A 25,175-nucleotide genomic window follows, 5' to 3' on the forward strand; every position below is an offset into this window, starting at 1 on the left:
TCCATCCATATGAGCCTCCAAAAGGCAATTAAAAAAAAACAATTTGCTATAGTAACAGCCAAAGGATTCTAGTGGATGTCAGAGAATTATAAAACTAGTAAAATATAATTAACCAGTTAACTTTCAGGATTTCAGTTTTAACCAGGAAAACTTACCATTTGCCCTAAAACTCTCTAAAATATACAGTACATTAGTATTTTCTTTTTTTCTCTCTTTTCACCATTTTTAAAGTATTTTCTTGATAATTCAGAAATTTATAGTAATTTACAACCTAACTTAACAGAGTATAAGATACAAAAAAATAGATCAAATACGCACATAGCACATAGAGATCTATATCAACTATGTTGATCCTAGGATTTAGCACAGAAGTTATTTTGTGAATAACTTCCGTGCTATTTATTTATGGAATATGAAATTATGAAATTTATGAAATAAATCAAAATCTAAGCACTTTAAAATATCAGACTAGACAACAAATGACAGATAATCTATTTGACCTCATCATTTTATAACTTAATAAAAAGGAACCCAAAGAGACTATCCAAAAAGTAGAGTAGCAGAATCTGCAGTAAGGAAAGTAAAGATACAGAGAAAACTTGTTTACTGAAGCTTCAAGATAATAACTATAAATCCATACTAAATATGACTTAAAAATATCTTTCTGGCAATTCCTACAGAAGTAATATAAAAGCTATCACTAAAAGAAGGGGGATGGGTACATATAGCATGCTGGACCTCACTATAGTTGTACTTCTTAGATGTTTCTAGAGTCTATACAACAGTTTATGGAAAATGCAAAACAATCCATTTAAGTACATGGCAGTGTATCACCCAAAAATGACTGAAACTGAAACTCATTCTCTTTTCGGAAGATGTTACTTAGAATTTCCTCAATTCTTTGCCTCACCATACTGCACTTGAGTCTTAAAATGTCAAATAGCTGTCCTCACTTTGCACCTGAATAAAATCTCTCCTCCTGATAAACACCAAAATCCTTCCCCTACTCTAAAGGTTATACTACTTAAATTAGTGCTACAAATAAAAATGTTGGCTATCTTGCTACTTTGTGTAAAAATGGCGTGTTCATATTATAACATTCTAGATGCAGCTAATTTTTTCAAATAACTATAAGTAGTTTCTCCATTAAAATCACCAAAGGACAAAAATTAAAAATTAGCCATAATATCTGCAGAAACTGTGTACCAGCATTATATCTTTATGGTTTTATCTAAAACACAAAAGCTATGTCACTGAAATACACAAGGACAATGCTGCCATCTAAAGGCCAAGATACAATATGAAAAGACATAAACTTAGTCAACTACTGTCTGTCGATATATGCAACTATAGACTAAATTAGATTTATTATTCTAATAATGGGAAGAACTTGTAATATCGATACAAAGACAGAGGTCATCAGAGGTTCTGAGAGGGAGAGGGAAGAATAGGTGTAACATGGGGCATTTCTGAGACACCAGAACTGTGCATATTTCAGTGACAGATATAAGCCATTATACATTTTGTCAACACCTATAAAATTGTGCAGTGCAAAATGTAAAATATAATGTAAACTATAGACCATGCTTAGTAGCAATGTTTCAATGGGTCATTCACTGTAAAAAACATATCACACTAATGAAAGATGTTAATGGGAGAAAGCAGGGGGAGGGGTATATGGGAAGCCCCTATATTTTCAATGTAACATATATGTAATCTAAAGTTCCTTCAAGGGAAACAGACTTGGCCCAGTGGTTAGGGCGTCCGTCTACCACATGGGAGGTCCGCGGTTCAAATCCTGGGCCTCCTTGATCCGTGTGGAGCTGGCCCAGGCACAGTGCTGATGCACACAAGGAATGCCGTGCCATGCAGAGGTGTCCCCGCGTAGTGGAGCCCCACACACAAGGAGTGCACCCCGTAAGATTGCTGCCCAACAGGAAAAAAAGTGCAGCCTGCCTAAGAATGGCGCCACCCACACAGAGAGTTGACGCAACAAGATGATGCAACAAAAAGAAACACAGATTTCCGTGCAGCTGACAACAATAGAAGCGGACAAAGAAACAAGACGCAGCAAATAGACACAGAGAATAGACAACCAGGATGGAGGGGGGAGGAGATAAATAAATAAATAAATAAATAAAAAGCCCCTTCAAAAATAAAGAAATAAAAATTAATATGGTAATAAAGTCAGAAAAGCTTACACTTAAAATAAACCCACTGTCATTATTTTTAAGACTATACAATGAAGCACTAATACTATTTTTGAGAAGATTCAATATAATAAGAGAAATAAAGTAATCTGACTAATGACAGTATTTGTCAAAAGCACAAATCAAATTCTACTGGTATACTTTTGGATATAGTGTTCTCCCATAAATAACTCTATTAGTTATATATTTAAAATATTTGTTGTTAAATGAATAATGATAATACTTCTGGAAGTGAAAACACCCAAACTACTAAAAATGTAGCTTTGCAAATAATTCAAATATTTCTCTTTTCTTCACAAATTTAAACAGCCAAATTCATATAGGAGGTTATCAATTACTCAATAGTACAATAAAGAGTTCAAATTATTCTAAACTTCCCTTTCTAAGAATCTTAAAAGAATTTCATTAAATTAAACTGAACTCAGAAAAATTACTTCAAATTTCCAGTAAAGTCAAAATATTTTTTGAATATAGCTATTAAATACAAAATTCCTTCACCCTTAGGTTTAAGTACATTTTCAATATACTAAAATATTAAGGAAAAAACTAAAATGAACATAATAGAACCTTCAAAACATATATACTTGACTCTTTTGGGAAACCACTGGCTAAAATCTTCTAATGTGCAAAGGAAAGTGTTTCTCTGTATTTATTCAACAAGTAAACAAATACTACTCAATAAATATTCCCATTATGTGGGGAACAGAAAAATTTTAAATTGGGATTACCATTCTTTAGGTGATTTATTTATAAGATAAAGTAGAAGCCAACATTTAGATGCTAAACACAGCAGTCATACTATAAAAACTACTGTACTTTAGTGTCTCTCATGGGTCAGGGTTTGTACAAGACACTAAGAACATTATATTTTTAATCCTCAAAACCACAACCTGCAAAAAGACAAGCATTTTCTCAACAATGCAAGATGCTGGTAGAGGGATAATGTATGAGACACTTGTATGATGTTATGCATGTTTATTTTGTAAGTTCACAATCTTTACTATACACTTGTTATGCGTGTTCATGTATGAATGATATATTTCAATAAAAAATATATTTTTTAAAAAGACAAGTATTAATAACTCCATTTGCAAATGAGGTTTAGAGATCTTAAGTACACAGCTCTTTCCCAGGATAGAACACAAATGAGTGTATGCCAGGATTCAAAAATTCAGTCTCTATGACTCTGACACTTTATTCTCTCCACCAGACCTTTTGCTCAACATACAATTACTAAATTTATATTAAATACAAAGAGGAAAGTGAAATAGTTATATAAAGTCAGGGAAAATATAATTCTTTGTGGGAATAAAACATCTACTTTTCTTTAAAAAAGCTGGTTTTAATAAGCAAAAAATAGTAATAAATATTAGCCATGTGTTATTTGCAATAAAAGAATTTACTTTTGTGTTTAAATTTTTCTAACTAAAATCTTTTTTAAAATAGTATTATCTTGCTTGAAGTACTAATGCTTCTAGTGACCTTTCAAAACCTAAGTTTATAAACGAAAACTAAAATATTAAATTTTATAAACTAACTCCAAAGAGGAAAAAAAAGAACTCTTTACTTTGGGAATATAATCAAAAAGCAAATCTTCTTGTAAACATGCCACACATTTAACACCTACCTATCAACATTTGCAAGTACACTATTTTCCAATGCTGAAAACTCATACTGGTGCCTCCCTAGTGACAAACTTTTTTGGTTAACCTTTACTAGGAACAAAATCAAAAGTAAATGACTTTGGAATATTACTCAGCCATAAAAAGTAATGGAGTTTTGATACATGCTAAAATAGAGATGAACATGAAAACATGCTAAGTGAAAAAAGCCAGACACAAAAGATCACATTTTATACGATTTCATTTACATGAAATATCTAGACAAGGTAAAATCCTTAGAGACAACAAGTATACTGGTAGTTACCAGGGGCTGGAGGGAAGAGGGAATAGGGAATGAAAGCTGATGGGTACAGTGTTTCTTTTTAATGTAATAAAAATATTATAAAACTAGATAGTGTTGATGATTCTACCACTTTGTGAATATACTAAAACTGACTGAATTATAAATATATTAAGCACAAATTTTATGATATATAAACTATATCTCAATAAAAGAAAAAATGAAATGATTTCAAATATTAAACAAAATATATTAATTGTGGAATAGTTATACATATGTGCTTAAAACATGAAATCTATGTTACTAACAAGATTATCTTCCCCAACTTATCCAATCACCATACTAAGTGAAAAGCTTTATTTCACAAGTGTACAATATCCTGGATTTATTTTTTTTAATCCTAATTAAACCTAATCTTTATAATCACTAAGGGAATTAGAAGGAGTTCCAACCACATACTTACATTTGGTCCCTAAATTTGATTTTTTTCTAATTTACCTGAATTGGTTCACTACCAGAATTTAGAAAAGACTCATTAGCACACGCTAATGAGGAGTTTTTAGTATTCAAGTACCACATGCATGCACCTATTTAGTTATGTGATCAGTTTATAAAATCACTGCTTTGAGAAGATTCTTGGTTTTGATTAAGTAGTATTTGCCTCTCCACCACCAAAACAAAGTAAGAAAAAAAAAATTATAGTTTAAAATGCAGATAATTCAAAGGTTAGAAACAAAATGAACAAAACGGGATAAGTACTTACTAATTTGTTTTCCTGCATGTATATTCTTTGTAATTTCAGACAGCCCTTAGCTATGACGATCATGCCTTCATCTGAGATCTTGTAACACTGGCCGAAATGAATATCTTTGAGTTCTCTGCATTTTGAGCCCAGCTGTAAACAGAGAGATTTGGCTAAATGCTCAGAAAACAACAAAGACAACATATTTCTTATTGGATTTCCATAGAATTTTTTGAAAATTGCCATACCTGAATTAACAAATAGTAATTAGCATGTAACTTTTAAAATAAGATACAGTATTAGCAACCTATAACACAAAATTATGTTCTGTAAACCCTTTACCTCCTAATCTACTTTCCGACTTCAACTACCTCATAATACATGCCCATCTAGCTACCTAGATTCCTTAAGAGTTCAATTTTACACCTTTATTTCACTTGAGTATTTACATAGGTAATGGTGTTACAATGAGTAGGACACAGGTCCAATGAGTGGATCAAAGGTCCAAGGAATGAAAGAATATTTAATTAATGAGATTCTGGTTAAACTTCTGATTGTCTCAACAAATCATTTTTCTCCATAGGCTCCACTTCTCAGAGAAAGAGAAAAAATTCTGGGTATGCTATAGCCAACTTCTTAGATTACTTTTATATACACTGTAGAGCAGAAACTGAAAACAATAAAACTAGTGATTTCCTGATTGAAATCTCAACTGTACTTTAAATAATGGACAAGAATAACATTCCCATTAAGAAACATTAAGGGGAGCCGACGTGGCTCAAGCAGTTGAGCTCCTGCCTCCTACATGTGAGTTCCAGGGTTCGGTTCCTGGTACCCCCTGAAAAAAACAAATGATAAAACCAACTCAGTGAAGCCGATGTGGTTCAGTGGTTGAGTGCCGGCTTCCCACATACAAGGTCCTGAGTACAATCCCTGACCCCCATACCACAAAAAAACTAACCAACAAATAAAAAACCATTAAGCATCCCAAAAAATTATATTTCTTTTCAAATTCACAGTGCAGATTAGATTAGGTGATCAAAGCAAACTGTAAATGAATGCTGATGTGGTAGGCTACATACCCCAATAAGCGTATGTTCTTAATCTTAATCCATATTCCTATGGACATAAACCCATTGTAAATTAGATTTCTAGAAGATGGTATTTTTAGTTAAGGTGCTGCCCATCTGAATGAGGATGGGTCTTAATTCAAATTACTGAAGGGCTAATAAAAAAAATAGTCACAGAAGAAAGAAGAGGACATCACCATGTGACAGGAGACAAATAAAAACCAAGAAACCCCAAGGATCACGAGCAGCCAGCCACAATGCCATAGTCTTCAGGGAGAAAGCAAGCTTTGCCAATATTTTATTTTGCAATTCTTCTAGCCTCAAATCCATGAGCCAATTAATTCTGGGTGTTTAAGCGATCCATTATGTGGTACTTGTGATAACAGACTCGCAAAGTATAACAGTTATTTTATGAATATTCCATAAATATATCATCTTAGCTATGAAATAATCTTATGTTGGTCATGCCCAATTATCAGAAATTATCAAAAATCATATTAAAAAGAATAAAACCCTTTGGCAAGGGTTCAGAAAGTTTGTTTATATACCATGGGTAAGACTGCAAATTAGTATTAAAAATCTTCCTGGAGGGCAACTCAGCATAAGTAAAAACGCTTCATAAAATGTGCCTGAAAAAAGTGATGCAGCTTCTAAATATTTGTCCAACATAATAACTAAAGATGGATAAATAACCTGATAGTATGTGATAAGTAAGCGTAGTAAAATATTAATTACAGACTCTAGGGGGTATGTGTATGGATGTTCACTATAAAATTCTTTCGAGTTTTCCATATGTCTGGAAATTATCATAACAACATGTTGGTTAATACAGTAAAAGTGTTTGGTAAGATTTAGCTTAAGAATTTAGTGGAAAAGGTTTTAGAAAAACAGTAAAATATAGGAAATAACAGTATAAATTACGGTATGTTCATAAAGTTGAATATTGTACAGATGGTAAAATTGAAGTAAATACAAATAAATGAAAATTATTTTATAGTACAATCCAATTTTTATGCACACAGTGTGCATTTATTTGTTCATAGAAAAAGCTGAGATATACACCAAGGTATTAAATAGTAGTTAAATCTGACTACTGCAATAATGGATGTGGAGTTTTTCTTCACTGCCTACCAGTCTTTTCTAATTTTTAAAATAAACATTACTTTGGTAATTTAAAAAAGCATTTCAAGTTCTGTTTCAAGTAAGTAATGATATTCTCAAAGATATTTCAGTTATTTTTCAAGGGGTTGATTATATCCAAATTATGTTATTTTATTGCAAGTTATACTATAACCACTTATATCTTCCACATGAAATGTGAACTCTATGAAGACACAGATTTGTCTGTTTTGTTAACTAATGGATCCCTGGTACCCAGTGTCGTATGTTTACTTGATAATAAACATCTGTTGAAAGAATAGGAAGCCTGATAAGTGCAGTCCATTGTAAAAAGGCTTCTGAAAAATGGACAAATAGAAAACCATGATTGTGGCCTCAATTTACCACCATGTTCCAGTTAATTCAGGGATTCCAAGCTGGGTCCATAGATAGAACTAAGGGACTCCAAGAAAGTGGATGGGCAAAAGAATACTTCTTTATTTTCATACTATCCTCTAACTGAACTTTAACCTTTCCTTCATTTATTAATTTAAATAAAAACCCATAGGTCAGCGATATCTCTTTGTAAACAAAAGAAATCAAAGATATTGCTACAGATACCTTGAAATAACATTTATGCCCATCACCATTCATAATGCTCATTACTATTAGATCTTCTACAAGATTTTATATTAATGCCTTACAGAGGCACATATATTTCTAGAATAAATGTACAATGGCACACAACTCAGAGCTGACAAAGCTGAATCCAAAGCCCACAGTGAGAAAAGCAGAGAAGCAACTTTATCACTGCTACAGAATTCCCAATAGGCTCACATATGTCTGCAGCAAGTGTGAAGTTGGGGCTAAAAATGCCAGGAGTCATAAAAGTCTGCCTAAGATAAAACTAACCCAGCCTATGAATGGGCAACACTGATTTCCAGGCCTGGGTTCCTCCTTCTTCCCTGAAAACAGGGAGTGAGAAAGGTAGTTTCCCTGATGAAAATTAGAAAAACAGGGATGGAATGCAGTGGGTAAAACAACAGTTATACCCTCTCTACACCCTGGACAACAAGCTCCTTGAGGGCAGAGGTATCTGTCCTCCTTTACCTTTACATTCCCAGATCCACCTGACAGAAGGTACTCAATGAATACAAGTTTCCTGACAGGATAAAGCCCTTTTCTGGAGTCTGGTTTTTGTTTTTGTTTTTTTAAAGATTTATTTATTTATTTAATTTCCCCCCCTCCCCTGGTTGTCTGTTCTTGGTGTCTATTTGCTGCGTCTTGTTTCTTTGTCCGCTTCTGTTGTCATCTTGTTTCTTTGTCCGCTTCTGTTGTCGTCAGCGGCACGGGAAGTGTGGGCGGCACCATTCCTGGACAGGCTGCTCTTTCTTTTCACGCTGGGCGGCTTTCCTCACGAGCAAGTGCGCGGGGCTCCCCAACGCGGGGGACACCCTTGCGTGGCACGGCACTCCTTGCGCACATCAGCACTGCGCATGGCCAGCTCCACACGGGTCAAGGAGGCCCGGGGTTTGAACCGCGGACCTCCCATATGGTAGACGGACGCCCTAACCACTGGGCCAAAGTCCGTTTCCCTCTGGGGTCTGTTTTATCTCAAAACCAAACTGTTCTGGAAAGAGGAAAAGCGTCCTATGAAATGATCCAAGCTTCCAGGAAAAAAAAAGGAAAACAAAAGGGAAGAGGTATGTACATAAAAGAAATGAAAACATATACTGACACAGATAATTCTATACAAATGTTATAGCAACACTATCTATAATAGCCAGAAGTTGGAAAAAATTCAAATGTTTAAACTGATGAATAAACAAAATGGGTATATATAGCCACAAAATGGAATATTTGTCATAAAAAGGGATGTAGTATTGATAAATGCTATGACACAGATGAACCTTGAAAACATTATGCTAAGTGAAAGAAACCAGTCACAAAAGACTACATATACATACTTAAGAAAATAAATTCAATTAAGAATCTACATATAGGTAAACTAACATAGCTGAAAAGCCTCAGCTCTATTAGTGTTTAGACTGTAAAACCTAAGAGGGAACTCTAATTTAACTCTAATAAAAACAAAGTGCAACAGAGGAGAAAAACGGTATACACGGCTATAAAAATGCAATACTAAATTCTTACCTAATCAAAATTACAATAGAATTATGTTGAGAAGAGAGGATAGAAGACAGAAAAGATGCATCTTCCATAGTAAGGAATCAGCATATCCACAAAGTGGCTAAAAATATACACATACACAGTAGGGGAAAATGCTTAATCTCTAATACCGCTTCTTCCTTGTGGAGGGCTGAGGAAATCACAAACTGCTTAGAAGCCATCTCCCAGACCTTGACTACCTTCTTCCTTTCCCCTCTTGTTTGAATGCAGGTGTTTGGTATGTTTCCATTTGTGTTTGTTTGCATGCTGGTGTTCAGTATGCTTCCATTTTGTAAGAGACTCAAGCAGCCTGGGGAGATATTAACTCTCATCCAGCCCCAGCTATTGGCCAGGGCACAGAGGATGGCAGATGAATGCATTTTGCTCATTGGTTGGGCCCCCTTCCCAGAGATGTATAAAAACCCAACCACTCTGGCAGCATAAGTTGTGCCTCATCTCTGAGGTGAAATGGGACATCCAGAGCTACCAACCCTGGCTTGAGCAGTTGACCTCCCAGGGGGACTGGCCATGAGAGAATACCTTTCCCTACTCATTTGAACCCTTTGTGTTGTATAATATAGAGGTAACTCACTGAAAGACTCTGTTGCACCTGAACCTCTGTTTCTACAATGTTCCATGGAGCAACTTGCTCCACATGGACAGTGTGTCAATTAATCTAATCCCTGGTCTCTCTACTAGTTAGTTCTGTGATTAATAAACAATGTACTCAGCTTAACTCTATCCCTCTTCTCTTTGGAAACGAAATGCCCACAAAGAGAAAGAAATTGTCACTCCTTTTCTATTTGCTGGCCATTCCCCTGGTACAACCTAGCTAATTACTCAGTGGGTCAATTAACCAAATTTCAGAGCAGAGTAACCAAGCCCATTGAGCAATATTAATGCAGACAAGCAATATTCTCCAACTTAGCTTTTCTGAGTAATAAAGTGGAAACTTTATCCACCATCACTATTGCTTTGTATTATTTCTCATTTTGTCAGAATCTGGGCAGTGAAGAAGGGACCCCTCAAAGCCCTAACATTTTTAGTGCACCAGCCAAGAAAAAAAATAAAATGTTATGTGTGTATGGTGTCAATGAGATTTTTTGGTAAGTTATTCAAAACCAGTAAGTGGACAAGTTGGTAGGGCCTCATATTAAAACATAAGTCACACAACCATAATCTGGGAGAGAGACTTAAGCTGATTACATGGTATTTTGACTTTGGCAGGTGGTTTTGGTGGCTTCATCCATAAGGAAGTAAATTTACATAGACATATGGGACACATGGATAACCATAGCAAAGATAAGGACCATGTTAATGGGCTCAGCAGACATCAGTAGCATGAGAGGCCAACCAGCAAAGTCACAGAATTTGTGTGCCTCAGCAAGGATATACAGTTATTGGGGAAGACTGTCCTCAGGGGACAGGCTACTATGATTTACTACAATTGAGTATAACTGTCATTTAATCTCATTGTAGAAACTAATGTTCTATTTTAGACATTACTGGACATAATAGGGAATGAATTTTCAACCTTGGCTGCAGAGAGGCCTTGGAGCGAATTTAACCCATATCAGAACTTTCTAAGCAGCAAAACCTATATTGCCCTTCAATGATCAAAATGGTACAAGGAAGATACTTAAGTCAGCATGGATAGTACTAGGATAGTGGCTTCATGAAGGTGAGAGCAAGACTATTCTTGAAAAACTGCTGACCTTGTCATAAGGCTAAAATGTTAAAGACTAATAAGAGGATGTTCTTCCCTACTCTTTCCATCTCTTTGTGTTCATGCTTCTCCAAATCACAGTTCTTCTTGGCAGCTGCCTGGTTACAAAATCAGATGTCTAAATCTTTAGAAACAGACTTTCCCCCATCCTGTGGGGAGGTCTGCTGTGCTCCACAATTGCCCACAACTGAGTGGGACGGTCCTGTCAATTCTGGGTTTAGAATTAGAAACACACCAACAGATATAAACTATCCCATTTAAACTAGCCTTTCTCACAACAAATTCATTTCAAACCTTTCTCCCTCAGCTACTGGCCAATCTTAATTACCTGAAGATCCTCATGAAGATTGTATCTGCACCTCCACCCTGATCACAATGACATGCTCTAGGGCTCCATTCCACCCACATACCCGTCCCCTCCCCCGAAGCTTTGAACAACCAGCAAGAACTAGCAGAAACCTGTTTCTCAAAGCTGCAGAAAACAGTTAAAGGATTGCAGTAATAAGGTTAAGTGTTGAGTCAAGAAAGTAACAGCAGGCTCTCAAGGCACACCTGCTGGCTCCTCCCTGGCTCAGTGCTGAGCTGGCTTGTGCTCCTAGTATGGGTCCCTGGTCCTGGTTTCAGAGGGATCAGAATAACCCATCACATCCACACTGGAAGCATGTATAACTGTGCCAATATATCTGGCGGCAGGCAAAAAAACTAAACCAGAGGGGACATGTGGATCCATATCCATATAAATGGGGGAATTCCTAGAGCCACACGCATACCCAGAACAAGATGCATGCACGAAAAGGACAGGGAGGGCCCTATGCTTTGGCCTCAGCCTATTCTCTAAATTGTTTAGTTAAGCTTTGAAGGAGAATGCTCACACAGGCCAATTAGCAAAGACTGGAAAAAGTGTTTTGTGTTTTTTCGGTTTGATTGTTGTTGGTTTTTTTTTGTTTTGTTTTTTTGTTTTTGGTCACTCTGTCATAACACTAGCTGGATACAAGCTTAAGGAGCAGATACCTTGTGTGTCTAAATTCCAGCATTAACACAATATACCAAAATGGCCAGTTGCAACAAAAGATTATAAAACATACAAAGAAACAATGTGATGGCCCAGGCAAAGAAGGCTAAAGCATTAGAAATATCAATGAGGAGGACCAGACTTGGGACATACTAGACAAAGATTTTTTTAAATGATCCTAAACATACACAAAGAGCTAAAGGAGAACATGGACAAAGAACTAAAGAATGTTAGGAAAACAACAGATGAACACAAAAGGAATATTAATTAAGAGATGGGATTCACAAAAAGGAAAAAAAAGAGAGTTTAAAACCACAGTAAGAGGGAACCTCAATAAGATTAAGCGCCAATTTCTCATGGGGAACCATGGAGGCAAGAAGGCAGTGGGATGACATATTAAAAGTGCTGAAGGGAAAAATTTCCAACCAAGAACGGTCTTTCAAAAATGGGGAGGATTTGAGACCATCCCAGATAAACAAAAGATGAGGGACTTTTATCAACACTAGACTGGCCCTATAAGGAACACTGAGAGGAGTTCTGCAGGTTGAAATAAAAGGACACTAGACAATATAGTGAAGCCATATGAATAAATAAAGATAAATGTAATGGCATGGTAAATATAAATGATGGTACTATTATACTTTTGATTTCTAAATCCATTTTTTACTTCTGACAGGATCTAAAAAGGAATGCATAAAATGTAATGATATATTGGGAAGCGGATGTGGCTCAACTGATAGAGCGTCGGCCTACCATATGGGGGGTCCAGGGTTCAAACCCAGGGCCTCCTGGCCCTTGTGGTGAGCTGGCCCACGTGTAGCGCTACTGCGCGCAAGGAGTGCTGTGCCATTCAGGGGTGTCCCCCGCGTAGGGGAGTCATATGCGCAAGGAGTGCGCCCCACATTGAGCCACCCCCAGCAAGGAAAGTGCAGCCCGCCCAGGAGTGGTGCCACATACATGGAGTGCTGACACAGCAAGATGACACAACCAAAAAGAGACACAGATTCCTGGTGCCACTGAGAATACAAGTGGACACAGAAAAACACAAAGCAAATGAACACAAAGAGCAGACAACAGGTGGGTGGGGGGAAAAGGGAGAAAAATAAATCTTTTTAAAAAAAATATAATGATGTATCAATGGTTTTGGACTCATAGAGACAAAGTAGTGTATGAGTTACCAGAGGAAGAAGAAAGGAGGAATGCAGTTAATGCATAATGGGCATAGGGTTTCTATTTGGAATAAGAGGGAAGTTCTGTTAATGGATGGTGGTGAGGTACCACAACAGTGTGAATATGATTGATCCCATTGAATGGTATGCTTGGGACGAGTCAAAATGGGAACTCTGGTGTTATAAATGTTTCCACAACACATATATTATGTATGTTTACACAATTAATTTTTTTTGAAGTATCTAAAAAGAAATGTCCTGGATGGGACATTAGTAGGACATATAAAAAACATGGAATATAGACTGTAAGCTTTACATCAATGATAAATTGAACTTGATAATTGTACTTAAGGAGGTTACATAAATGAATATTCTTTAGAAATTTACATGGAAGTATTACATGATCAAGGACCATGATGTATACAACCCACTCTCAGATGTGTAAAATATAAATAGAGATTCAGAATAGCTATACAGAAAGATGGATGGATAGATAGATGAAATGATACAGCAAATGTGGCAAAATGCTAAAATTGATGGATCTGGTTATCTGAGTGTTGGGGTATGTTGAAGTCCTCCATATGGGGCTTGTATTATTTTTGGAACCATCCCGAAGTTTAAAAAATTGTTTCAAAATGGAAAATTTAAAGGAAAAAAAGAAAGGATTGTATCTTCATCAGTACCCAGCTACACTCATCACCATCATCCCATCCATAATGGTGTTAAATTTCCAGACTATCCAGCCACTGGACAGTAAATCATTATACCTAGTGTGTTTCCCAGTTTTCCTGGTATTGTTCAAATCTCTCAATGCTGCAACCATCTATCTAAAATCCACAGAAAAAAATCAAAGGGAATCAACCACGCCCCATAGAAATATCCCTCTTGGCATCCTTGAATTTAGCACAAGTAGTGCTTTACATAAAAACCCAAAAATAGCATACAACTGTGCTAAATAAAGAATTCTCTATCCAGGAAGACAGAGTTGGAGACACTGGAGCTTGGTCCTGCCAAAATGGAGCATCTTGTTAAGCAGTTGAGACACCAAAAAGGTTATTCCTTGGGAGTAAGAACCATACTCTAGAGTAAGACTGATTCTAGACTACCCAAGTTAGAGGAGCTTGGGAAACTTCTTGGGCTTGATACAGATCCACCCTAAAATAGCAAAGAAACAAATATACAAGATCAAAATGATCAACCAGTAATTGCAATGTCTATTACAAAAAAATAATCAACATTTATCAGAGATTCTGTAAACTAGAATCTCTATACTGTATAATCCCCAGTGTCCATTATACAAACATACGCACTCACACACACTAGGGGTTCCAGTAATAAGACAGAGGAGACACACTCTATCCTCTCTTTCCCTCTGAATGCAGGTTTAAGTCCTGGAAATTATTACTGGAGCATCTATCTAATTAGTCAGAAAAGTAAATAGTAGCCAGAGGACTAGGGATGAAGACCAGAATTTAAAGTACCACCAAGCCAGCGGTGAACTGATGTTATTTTCCCCTCCGATTTCACTCAGCCTGAATTTAACAAAGCCAGAAACCCAGAAGTAAATAGATAAACTCTGATTCATTCATATGATGGAATGCTATTCAGTAATGAAATGGAATGAACTACTATTACACAACAACTCTGAGATAAATCTCAAAGGCATTACGGCAAGTGAAGTCAATCAATCTCAAAAGATTATATATTATATGATTCTACTTAATAACATTCTCAGGATATCAAAACTATAGTGACAGAGAACAGATTACCAGGGATGAAAGATTGGGAAAGTGCATGACTACAAAGGGATATCAGGAGAGATATACTGTTTGTATACTGATTGTGATGGTGTTTACATGAGTTAAAGCTTACAGAACTGTACACTAAAAAGTCTTTTTCATTCTGTTAATTTTCAAAAATAAAGTTAAAGAAAAACCACTAGAAGAAATGGGAAAACATGAAGGAGAAAAAAGGCAGTCAACAGAAAGTAAACCTGTGATGGTCCAGATATTAAACTTGGCAGAGAAGTTAAAGAGCTATTATAAATATTTTGAGACTTCAAGGAAAACAAGGTTTTATGAGTAAACAGATAAGGAATCTTAGCAGATTAGTGAAAACTATCTTTTAAAGGAAATTCTACAACAGAATAAACCCCTTCCATATCAAATAAAGGGTTTACCCACAATTACTTTCACTTTATTCCAACAATAAGCCAATATCTAAAGGATAATCAGTAACTCAAAATAACCTCTACAATACCTTTTAAACTACCAAAGAAAACTCTGCTATGATTACTACTGATCATCAAATAAGAATACCTAGTTGGCTGTTGTTGAGTGAATGCACTTCACCACTTACCTTGGTTGGTAGCTATCTGAGGGCCCTTCCAGGTAAAGGAGGTCATCAGTTTTAGAACTCAAGTTCCAACCATACCTCTCCACTCATATCCAGCCTGACTTTCATTGCATCTGGCAAGAGACCCCAACCCTAACTGTCACCCTTCACCCAAGTAAATGTCATTTGTGATCTAAGACACAGAAACTCAGTGTTGGGGATTGTATCATATACCCCACAAAAGACATGTTCAAATCTTTACCTACATTCCTTTGGGTATGAACCCATTGTAAATAGGACTTTTTTAAAATGTTATTATTAGTGGCCAAATTGAATAAGGATGGGTCTTCATCTGTATGAAGGAAGTCGTTATAAAAACAGGAAATTCAAAGGGCAGGTAAGTCAATAGAAACAAGAATCTGGAAGAAGCAAAAACAGGAGAAGCCAAAGAGAGGAGATACCATCACCTGAACGGTACTGACTCTGGTAGAAAACACTGTCTTAAGGACATTTTGATTTTGGACTTCTTTTTTTTTATTTTTTTATTTTTTTTAAAGATTTATTTATTTCTCTCCCCTTCCCTCCCCACCCCAGTTGTCGGTTGGCTGTTGGCTGTTCTCTGTGTCTGTTTGCTGCCGTCTTCTTTGTCCACCTCTGTTGTCATCAGCGGCATGGGAATCTGTGTTTCTTTTTGTTGCATCATCTTGTTGTGTCAGCTCTCCATGTGTGTTGCACCATTCCTGGGCAGGCTGCACTTTCACTCACGCTGGACGGCTCTCCTTACAGGGAATACTCCTTGCGCGTGGGACTCCCCTACGTGGCGGACACCCCTGCATGGCACGGCACTCCTTGCGCACATCAGCACTGCACATGGGCCAGCTCCACATGGGTCAAGTAGGCCCAGGGTTTGAACCACGAACCTCCCGTGTGGTAGACAGATGCCCTAACCACTGGGGCCAAGTCCGCCACCGATTTTGGGCTTCTAACTTTCAAAACCATGACACTTGTTTTGAATAACAAGTGTTGAATAACTGCTTGTTATTTCATCCAATGCATTGTATGTTAATTGTCTTCTGGCAAAGTAAGACATTCAGCATGTCACTTAAAAGGACCTGAACTTTTATCAATTCTAGTCCAGTTTCAGGTTCCCTGGGAAAGGTGCAAACTAGATGAACAGTATAGAATTCTTCCTCTAACTTCTGGAAGAGCAATAATATGTCAAGGGCATCTAACAACTAACCGTGAAGGGAAGTATTTGAGGGAAAGGATAGTGGCAGGCATTTCATCCTTTAGAAGTAGTCAGCACATCCTCTCATTAAGCCATTATTCATTTTGGCAATGAAATTGTGAACAGACTAAATAAATATAATTGGAAATGGATTGCCCTTAATTCATCCTTTTTCTTATTCAAACTAATCATAAAATTGCTCAAAAACATTCAAAAGTAGGTATTTTTCAAACTTTCTATAAACTGTTAGGAAGTGATTTTTCCCATCTCAAGTTTTAATTAAAAATTTGTGCACCACCCTTGAGAATTTACAAAAAAAAGAATGCTATAAGAAGCCATCTATTGTTACTCAATTATTTGTAAAATCTAAAACAAATACCTCAGGAAGAGCATATTTCCATCGACAAACAGCTGAAACCACAAAATGGGACTCAGTGGGATAAAAACAAGATTAGGTCTTCCAATGTCACATGAAAGTTATTCAAAAATCAATATTAAGAAAATGTTTTTAAAACATATGAGGTGTGCCTTCAAAAGAAGAGGGAAGGTGTTCATTCTACTTTCCATTCTCAATCTGCCACCACTGTTACTACTATACACATGAAAAAAGAAAGGTAAATAAAACTCAGTTCATTGCTCTAGTAACTTTACCCAACTATGTTTACTGTTCGTGTTTGTGAAAACCATTAAAATGACAATTTTATCATTTTATCCTATAATTTCCATCATTTGTGGTAGATTAACTACCACAGACAATAAGATATGGAAGAAAACAAAGCAAGTTTTCCAAACTGTGGAACAGCTTTATCTTAACTTACCTGGCCCACTTTAAATATACAAATTTGAATCCTTTTCTAGAAGTATATTGTTTAACTTCACCTTGTTTAAAGAAAATTTCATCCAATACAATAAAAATATGGCATATGAGCTCCCAAAATACATGTAGTACTATTACTTAAAAATTGCATTGGCGTGGGGTATAATTAAAATTCAGAGGAAATGAAAATTCAGAACATATATGGAAATAACCATTTGATCAATCTACTTCACACTGAGTTGATATTTTGTAGAAAGTCAGCAAAACTGTTATTTTAACACCAAAAAATGTTACTTATCACTAATGTTTCAATTAAGAAAATATTGTGATTAAAACTTTTTCAACTTATAAAACATAGTAAGCTTATGCTATTTTGCCCAAGATTTCCAAATTTCTCTGATTTCTGTTTTACTTTCTTAATTCTTTGATCTGGAAAACTACGCAATAAAACTCTGACACAATTACAACCAGAATAGATGAAATTAGTAGTTAAAAACTAAACATAAAACTTGATTTGGCAATGTGAAAAATAACTTCTTACTCTGGCTTTTAATTATATATTTAGAATTTAAAAATAAAAATGGTCGCTCATCAGATTGTAGGAAAAGAGTCTCAGACCCAATTTTTTCTTTTAACTACTATTTTAAACACTACTTTAAGAAAACATTGAAGGCCCTTTCCAAATCATCTGCAAGAGAGTTAACTTTCAAAGCAAAAACAGATTTTATTGTATGTGAAAAAGAGAAAGGCAATATAATACAGCCTTACTGGTTCAAGCTCAGGCTCTGTAGATGTACAGAACTGGGTTCCAGGTAGTCTTCTTTACTAGCTGTATAGCCTCAGGCAAGTATTTCAACCTCTCTAAACTTCAGTTTCTTCATCTGTCAAGCAGCAATTCAGTAGACATTAACAAACCTTCCTTGGTTGACTGTTCAGATTAATTACTGTTCTCCCTTTCTTTGTAAAATAAGCCCAACATGCCTGTACACTATTCCCCTAATAAGCAAGCACACATGTGCTCACACCAGTTGATCTGTATGTTTACCAAGAGGTAAACCCAAAACTGTTTGTTTTTCCTAATGGTATTTATAAAAACATAATTCCAATATATACTAGAAAAACTGATTAAAATGAGAAGGAAAAAGAAAGCTGTTGCTATAAAAACTAGGTTGAAGGTTTCATATTCAATAAAAGTAAGCCAAAAAAAAAAACTGCTATTGAATTAGTTTTCAGCAAGACAAGTATAAAATAATAAAAGATTGGGGACAATCATATTCCAAAGAAAGCTGCACTCATATTACTTCACAAGTTTTAAGTTCCTGTTCCAATTCAATGAAAAAAAAATGAAAATCATCGAAGACATGGTTACCGTTTAAGCAAAACAAAGTCAAAACTTCAACTAGCAACCCCTTGCAAGAAAAAGGCCTTGACCCTATAACAAAAACACTAACTAATCAATCTACAATTATATAGTTTATTTAAATTAAACTGTTTAGGATAAATATTAATTTTTGTGACTCTATACTCAAACTGATTTTCAGTTAACTAACTTCCATTCCCATTTTGCTGAATTATAACAATGCTCACAGGGTTGTTATGATTAAAAACAATCATGCAAATAGAAATCCTCAGCACAATGCAAGGTACATAAAATGCTTAATAAATTTTATAATTATTATTAATGGACAAAGTAAGAAGCTGTTAGAACCTTACTGTTGGGATTTATGTCAAGGGAAGTTTTTTAGAAGTGTAATAAAGATAAATTTCCACTATATAAGTCCTGTTTACATTATATAAAGGCTCTATACTTCCAGTTATAGGTGAAGAATATTCTTTCTAGTCTTTGAATGGGATGTCCCAGCTTAAAAGCCTTTAGATGCCATACTATATAATATAATTTGGCGATCAAACAGAATTGAAATAGAATACTGGCTACATACCTTACCAGTTATGTAAATTTGGACAAGTTACTTAACTTCCAAGAGACTCCATTTTTCATCTTAAAATATAACCTCAGTGTTGTTGTGAAGATTAAATTGGATAACATATAGAAAAGCATATAACATACTGTAAGTCTTTTGACAAGCATCCAAGACATATTTACTTCTCTTAAACAATTGTGATGCTACATGAGAATACTTAAAATATTCTTAAACTACCTAAATACAACACTTTGTATTAAAGAAGACTCATCATGATCTCTAGTTTCTTAGATTCATTATAAACACCATATATCATCATGGTGATAAATGAGTTACATGTCATCTAAAAAGGGAGAGGGATTGTGTTATTAAGTGGAATGAGTTTGAACTCCAGACAGTCTTGGATATGAATACCAGTCCTCATTTAACTGCTACCTCAGGTAAATTACTTAAAACTCTCTGTAATTACTTCTTAATCTGTTAAAAGAGAATAATACCTAACTCATGGAGTGGTTTCTATGTAAATCAGAGATTAAACATATGAATACATAGTGACAATAAATGAACAGCATCTGATACACAGTAGATGCTCAAAAAAGAATACATATCCACTCCTTCCCTTGTTGATCGAATGCCACTACAACATGTAAAGATAGATTAGGTCATGACATTTCCCTATATATTACAGATTTTTAGAATGTAAAAACAATGAGGTATTTATTTTTAAAAACCTAAAACTCATAATATAACCAGATTGGTTTCTCTATGAAATTTACTAAAGCAATATTTATTATTTTTATACCAGTTTTAATCTGAAAAGAAGCCTGCAATGACTTTTTTCCAGAAATTTTTACCACGCTCCAAGAACTAGACTGGGGTGTTAAACTACTAAAATCAAATAAAGCCGTCACATAAAATATTAACTTAATGGATACAACTTCTTAGATTCCTTTTAATACTTTGGCTACTGCTATCATTTGTTGGCAAATGTTAGATGCTAACAAAATATTCAGAAAACAGCCTACTAATTCTCAATTAAATAGCTCTTCTTTTTCTAGCTACATGATTATAGTTTTAAAAGATATATATAATAGAAAAATGTTCTGCTTGGTAAATTATTTCAGACTAGTTTTATGGAAATAAAATGACCACTATTTCAAGGTGGTTTTCAGCCAAAAACAGCCTAACTTTCAGATGCTTTGCCACAACTTTAAGGAACATTATTAAGCAGAATCCAATACTTAAAATATTTATAGGTTTATGAGAGTTCCAGATTTGAAGTGTTTTAACTATTTCTGTAAACAAACTTATAGAACTCATAAAACACATATACTATACTTGCTAAAGTCAATAAAAATTATAGCAGTTATGAAGGGAATTTATTTTAGCATGTATACTATTCTAAAACATTTGTCGGTTTTTACTGCAGAAGGGGGGATCTACAGAATCAACAATTTATTCATCTGTTAAGTTTGTGAGTTCAAAAAACAATAATCATAGGGAAATTCATCAATTATGAATAGTATACAATTTTTTTGTATACTTTAGAGTTGTCAGTAGACTGAAATTGCAATATACTCCACAGCAGAGTTTATCAAACATCACTTGGTCACAAAATTAATTTAGTGAGTGGGTCAAGGCCAACATCTACTTAGTGTAACAGTATAGAATAGGAAATATCAATCTATACTGTACATAAGGATATTTATTGCTTCATAAAACTTATTTCTATATTATGTATATATGAAAGTTATTCTCTTTCTACTGTATCATTACACTCACTATGCCATCAGAAGAAGCTAAAATAGGATATACCCTGTGTGACAGTTTGAAGTTATTTTATGAATCCCAAAAAGAAAAAGATTATGTTTTTGAACTAATCCATTCCTATGAGTGTAGGGCTCTTCTGACTAGACATTGTCAGTGAGGTATGACACAGGTTGGGTTTCTGCCCTCTTGCTGGCCTTACATAAATGGCAACACAGAGGAAGATACACAAAGATAAGAGAAGCCACCATCCTGCCATGACAGAGACAGGACTGCAGGAAAACAAAAAAGCTAGAAAGGGTGAGAGAGGTCCCATATTCTGGAATTAGCAGAGACACAGAGAGGCCCCCAAGGGGATTGGCCCAAATTGCAGCTCAAGGATGAAGAGACTAGCCATATGCCTGAGAGTCCAGAGTTGAACTCAGGAAGAAAGCAGAGCTGCCAAGACTGAGAGAGGAGACCCAGAAAGAGACAAGCCCTATGCCTGGTTACCCACCATTGGGATCCAGGAGACAGTGAGTCCAGAAGGGGAGGCAGGAACCTTGGCAGAGATAAGCTGCCATCTTTGCCACATGGCAGGACACCAGGATCATCAGTAGCTGACTTTGGTGAGAAAGCATCTCTGCTGATGCCTTGATTTGATATTTCATGGCCTCAGAACTATAAGCTTTTACCCTAAATAAAATTTCCTTTATAAAAAGCAACAAATTTCTGGTACTCTGCTTCGGGGACCCTGGGTCAAACTAAGACAACCTGCTATAACACAATTTGAATTACAGGAAAGTATTACTCTCTCATTCCAATGAAGTTTCTATCTAACTATTTAAGAAGAAAATTACGTAAGAGAGAAAAATATTTTAGATGGTTTTACTACTCCTACTGAAGCAGGTTAGTATAACAAAAGGGGGAAGGCGGCTGGCCCAGCGGACAACATAGCCGACATTCAACATGGCCATGAGATATCACCCCTCCTCTCCCTGAAAAACCTCCTGAGAAGAAGGCTGCTGGAAAGACAATGTAAAATCTTGGCCATGAGAGTCTCATATGGAACAAGAGGGAAAGCCCACATATCCTCAAAAGACTCACCATTGGCTCCTAAGAACTGAGAGGAGGAGTAACCAAACAGAACAGAAAACAGCTGGGGCCCTGCCTCCATCATAATAGAGGAGGAGGAGGAAAGACTCTAAAAAGCCCTGACCTAGGGTCCTACCAGCACCACTCACCCTGCAGTGTGCACACAGTCCATGCCTCAGAATGGACCATGTACTTTTCTCATTTTCTTATTTCCTAATAAACTCTTTTTTATTTATTTATTTATTTTTCCCTCTCGCCACAGTTGTTTTTGCGCTCACTGTCTTCTGTGTCCATTTGCTGTATGTTCTTCTGTGTCTGCTTGTCATCTCTTTAGGCAGCACCAGGAACCAATCCTGGGACCTTCCAGAGTGGGAGAGAGGTGCTCAATCTTTTGTGCCACCTCAGCTCCCTAGTCTGCTGCATCTCTTATTGTCTCTCCTTTGTGTCTCTTTTGTTGTGTCATCTTGCTGTGCCAGCTCTCCACACGGGCCAGTACTCCTGCATGGGCCAGTTCTCCATGCAGGTCAGCACACTGTGCAGGCCAGCTCTCCACTTGGGGCAGCTCACCGCGCTGCCAAGCTTGCCTTCACCAGGAGGCAACAGGAATCAAGCCCTGGACCTAGATGGGACCCCAATCTCTTGAGTCACATATGCTTCCCTCTTAATAAACTCTTTACTCCCTTGCCTATCCTATGGCATGCCCTTAAATTCTTTTATGCGACATAAGCCAAGAACCACAAGCCCAGAAACCAGAGCTATCCAGTAATACAATCAGAATATTACCTTACTTATAACTAATCCATAATTCAGGAAACATGAAAACCTGAAGCAAACACCTAAACTGTCATGGATTAATGGGCTCCAAAATACTTCACACATTGTAGGGAAGGTTTATGTAATTAGTCTTAAGGTTGTAAATATTTTATAAATAATACTTGACCTGCACACTAAGTCTTATTCCTCAAAGTACTAACATAAATCTACTTTGTGATTTTTTTTCCCACAAATATTACAAAGAACACCCTTAAAGTCTGCTAAATTAGTACATAAATTTGTTGTATCTGATTTAAATACGTAACATATTTAATACAGTTCTTAACACAAAGACTTTTAAAAACATTTCATTGTGAAGTATAAATTACTGAGAAATTTCTATCAAAACAAATAAAATGTCACATCCATAAATCTGATAGCTCTCTCATGAAAAATTGATTTAAAAGCTTTAAGAACTTCATAAAATGCTTTGCTAGTTAATAATCCTACACATAGCAGAGATGGATCAGGAAAAAATTACAACAAAAAAAAGTGTTGTATAATTTACTTTTGCCAACAAAATAGCCTTCCTTACACATTGGTAGAATTCTCAATATATAAATTGGATTAACACACCCTGTACAGACTACTTAGGATAGAGTCTTTCTAAATTTCTTCTCATACTGAGTTTTTGGTTAATTCATATATAGTGTTTAAGCTTTAAAACCTTTATTTCTGACTTTATCCCAGATCAGATTTAAATCTAGAACTATATTAACATTCTGCACTCATTGGGAAGTATGGGTAGTATTGGGGCTACATTCCAATTCTAACTTTAAACATTTACCCTAAAATAAATTCTTGAATTGAATTAATTCTCTCTTTCAACAAATATTTGCTGAAGGTCTACCACGTGCCAGCATATGCACTGTGAGTAGGGTGGTGAATGTGCATGGCCTCTGCCTTCAGGGAAGAGGTTCCTTTACCTGAAGAAAAGTACACTCAGCTGGCCTGAAAAAGTAGAAAGAAGGTAGAGGCTTTGGAGAATCCAGGTTTCAAATCCCAGCTTTAATGGGTATATAGTAGACAAGTTCATTAATCTCTCTAAGCCTTAATTTCTTCCTTTAAAAAAGGAGTTTAATATCAACTATTTCAACAGAGTTACTGCAAAAATTACATGTGAAAATACAAAAAGTGCTTAGTAAAATGTGGGAACATTACTAAAAATATAAAATATCTGCAAATTCAGGATCTGGCACACAAAATCCACTCAATATTTGTTAAATGAATAATCCACTCTGATTAGCAAGAAACCTTCAATGCTATTTCCAAAGGAAGTACACCAAACATTAAACATATATGATACTATATTTGCAGGATTTGAGATAGTTATGAATTCCAAAAATAGATATTGGATTATGTTTGTAAACTGTTCTGTACCTGGGCATGATTAAGTTATGATTAGGGCTTTGATTGGGCCACGTCAGTAAGGTGTTGAGTTCCCACCCTTTGGTGGGTGGGGACTTACAGATAAAAGGCATGGCAAAGGACAGAGTTGGAGGGTTTTTAATGTTAAGAGTTTTTGATGTTGGAGTTTTATGCTGTAGTCTTAAGCTGGAGCCTCAGGAAGTAAGCACACAGAGGAAAGAGAAGCAAGCCTCAGGAAGAGAGAAACCCTGAGTCCAGAAAGAAGCAAGACCTAAAAGAGAGGAACCCACAAAGCCTGAACCTTGTGGTAGACATCAGCAGACATCTTGCTCCAATATATGGATATAGACTTTGGTGAGGGAAGTAATCTATGCTTTATGGCCCGATTTCTGTAAGCTCCTACCCTATATAAATACCCTTTATAAAATCTAAAAGGCTCTGGTATTTTGCATCAGCACCCCTTTAGCTGACTGATACAATATTTAATTCCAACTACTGCGCCAAATATAAGTAACAACCATTTTTATTGATTTTATGCTCCTCATTTGGACTTCTATTTATGCATTAAAACATGGGGATACTTTAAAACACCTAGGGATGCCCCCCAATAACACAAAAGAAAGGAACTAAAAGTTAATTTTAGTTGACCCCAATTGCATATTCTCACCTAAAGCAAAATCTAGTAGAAAATTTAAGTAACAAAAACATAAATTAATAAAATAGGCACAGAAGTTTCAGCTCTCACTACAAAACA

General features: G+C 35.8%; 1 protein-coding gene across 1 annotated transcript in view; it reads right to left on the bottom strand.

The window, feature by feature from the left end:
• FBXL17 (F-box and leucine rich repeat protein 17) overlaps nt 1-25,175 on the bottom strand; it is a 574,296-nt gene that overhangs the window by 511,162 nt on the left and 37,959 nt on the right. The window contains exon 4 of the mRNA XM_004484091.4: nt 4,876-5,007. Within this exon, the coding sequence (XP_004484148.1) occupies nt 4,876-5,007 (132 nt within the window). The remainder of the gene's footprint in view (nt 1-4,875; nt 5,008-25,175) is intronic.

Source organism: Dasypus novemcinctus, chromosome 2 (genome assembly GCF_030445035.2).
Source record: "Dasypus novemcinctus isolate mDasNov1 chromosome 2, mDasNov1.1.hap2, whole genome shotgun sequence".
In the NCBI taxonomy this organism is placed as follows: domain Eukaryota; kingdom Metazoa; phylum Chordata; class Mammalia; order Cingulata; family Dasypodidae; genus Dasypus; species Dasypus novemcinctus.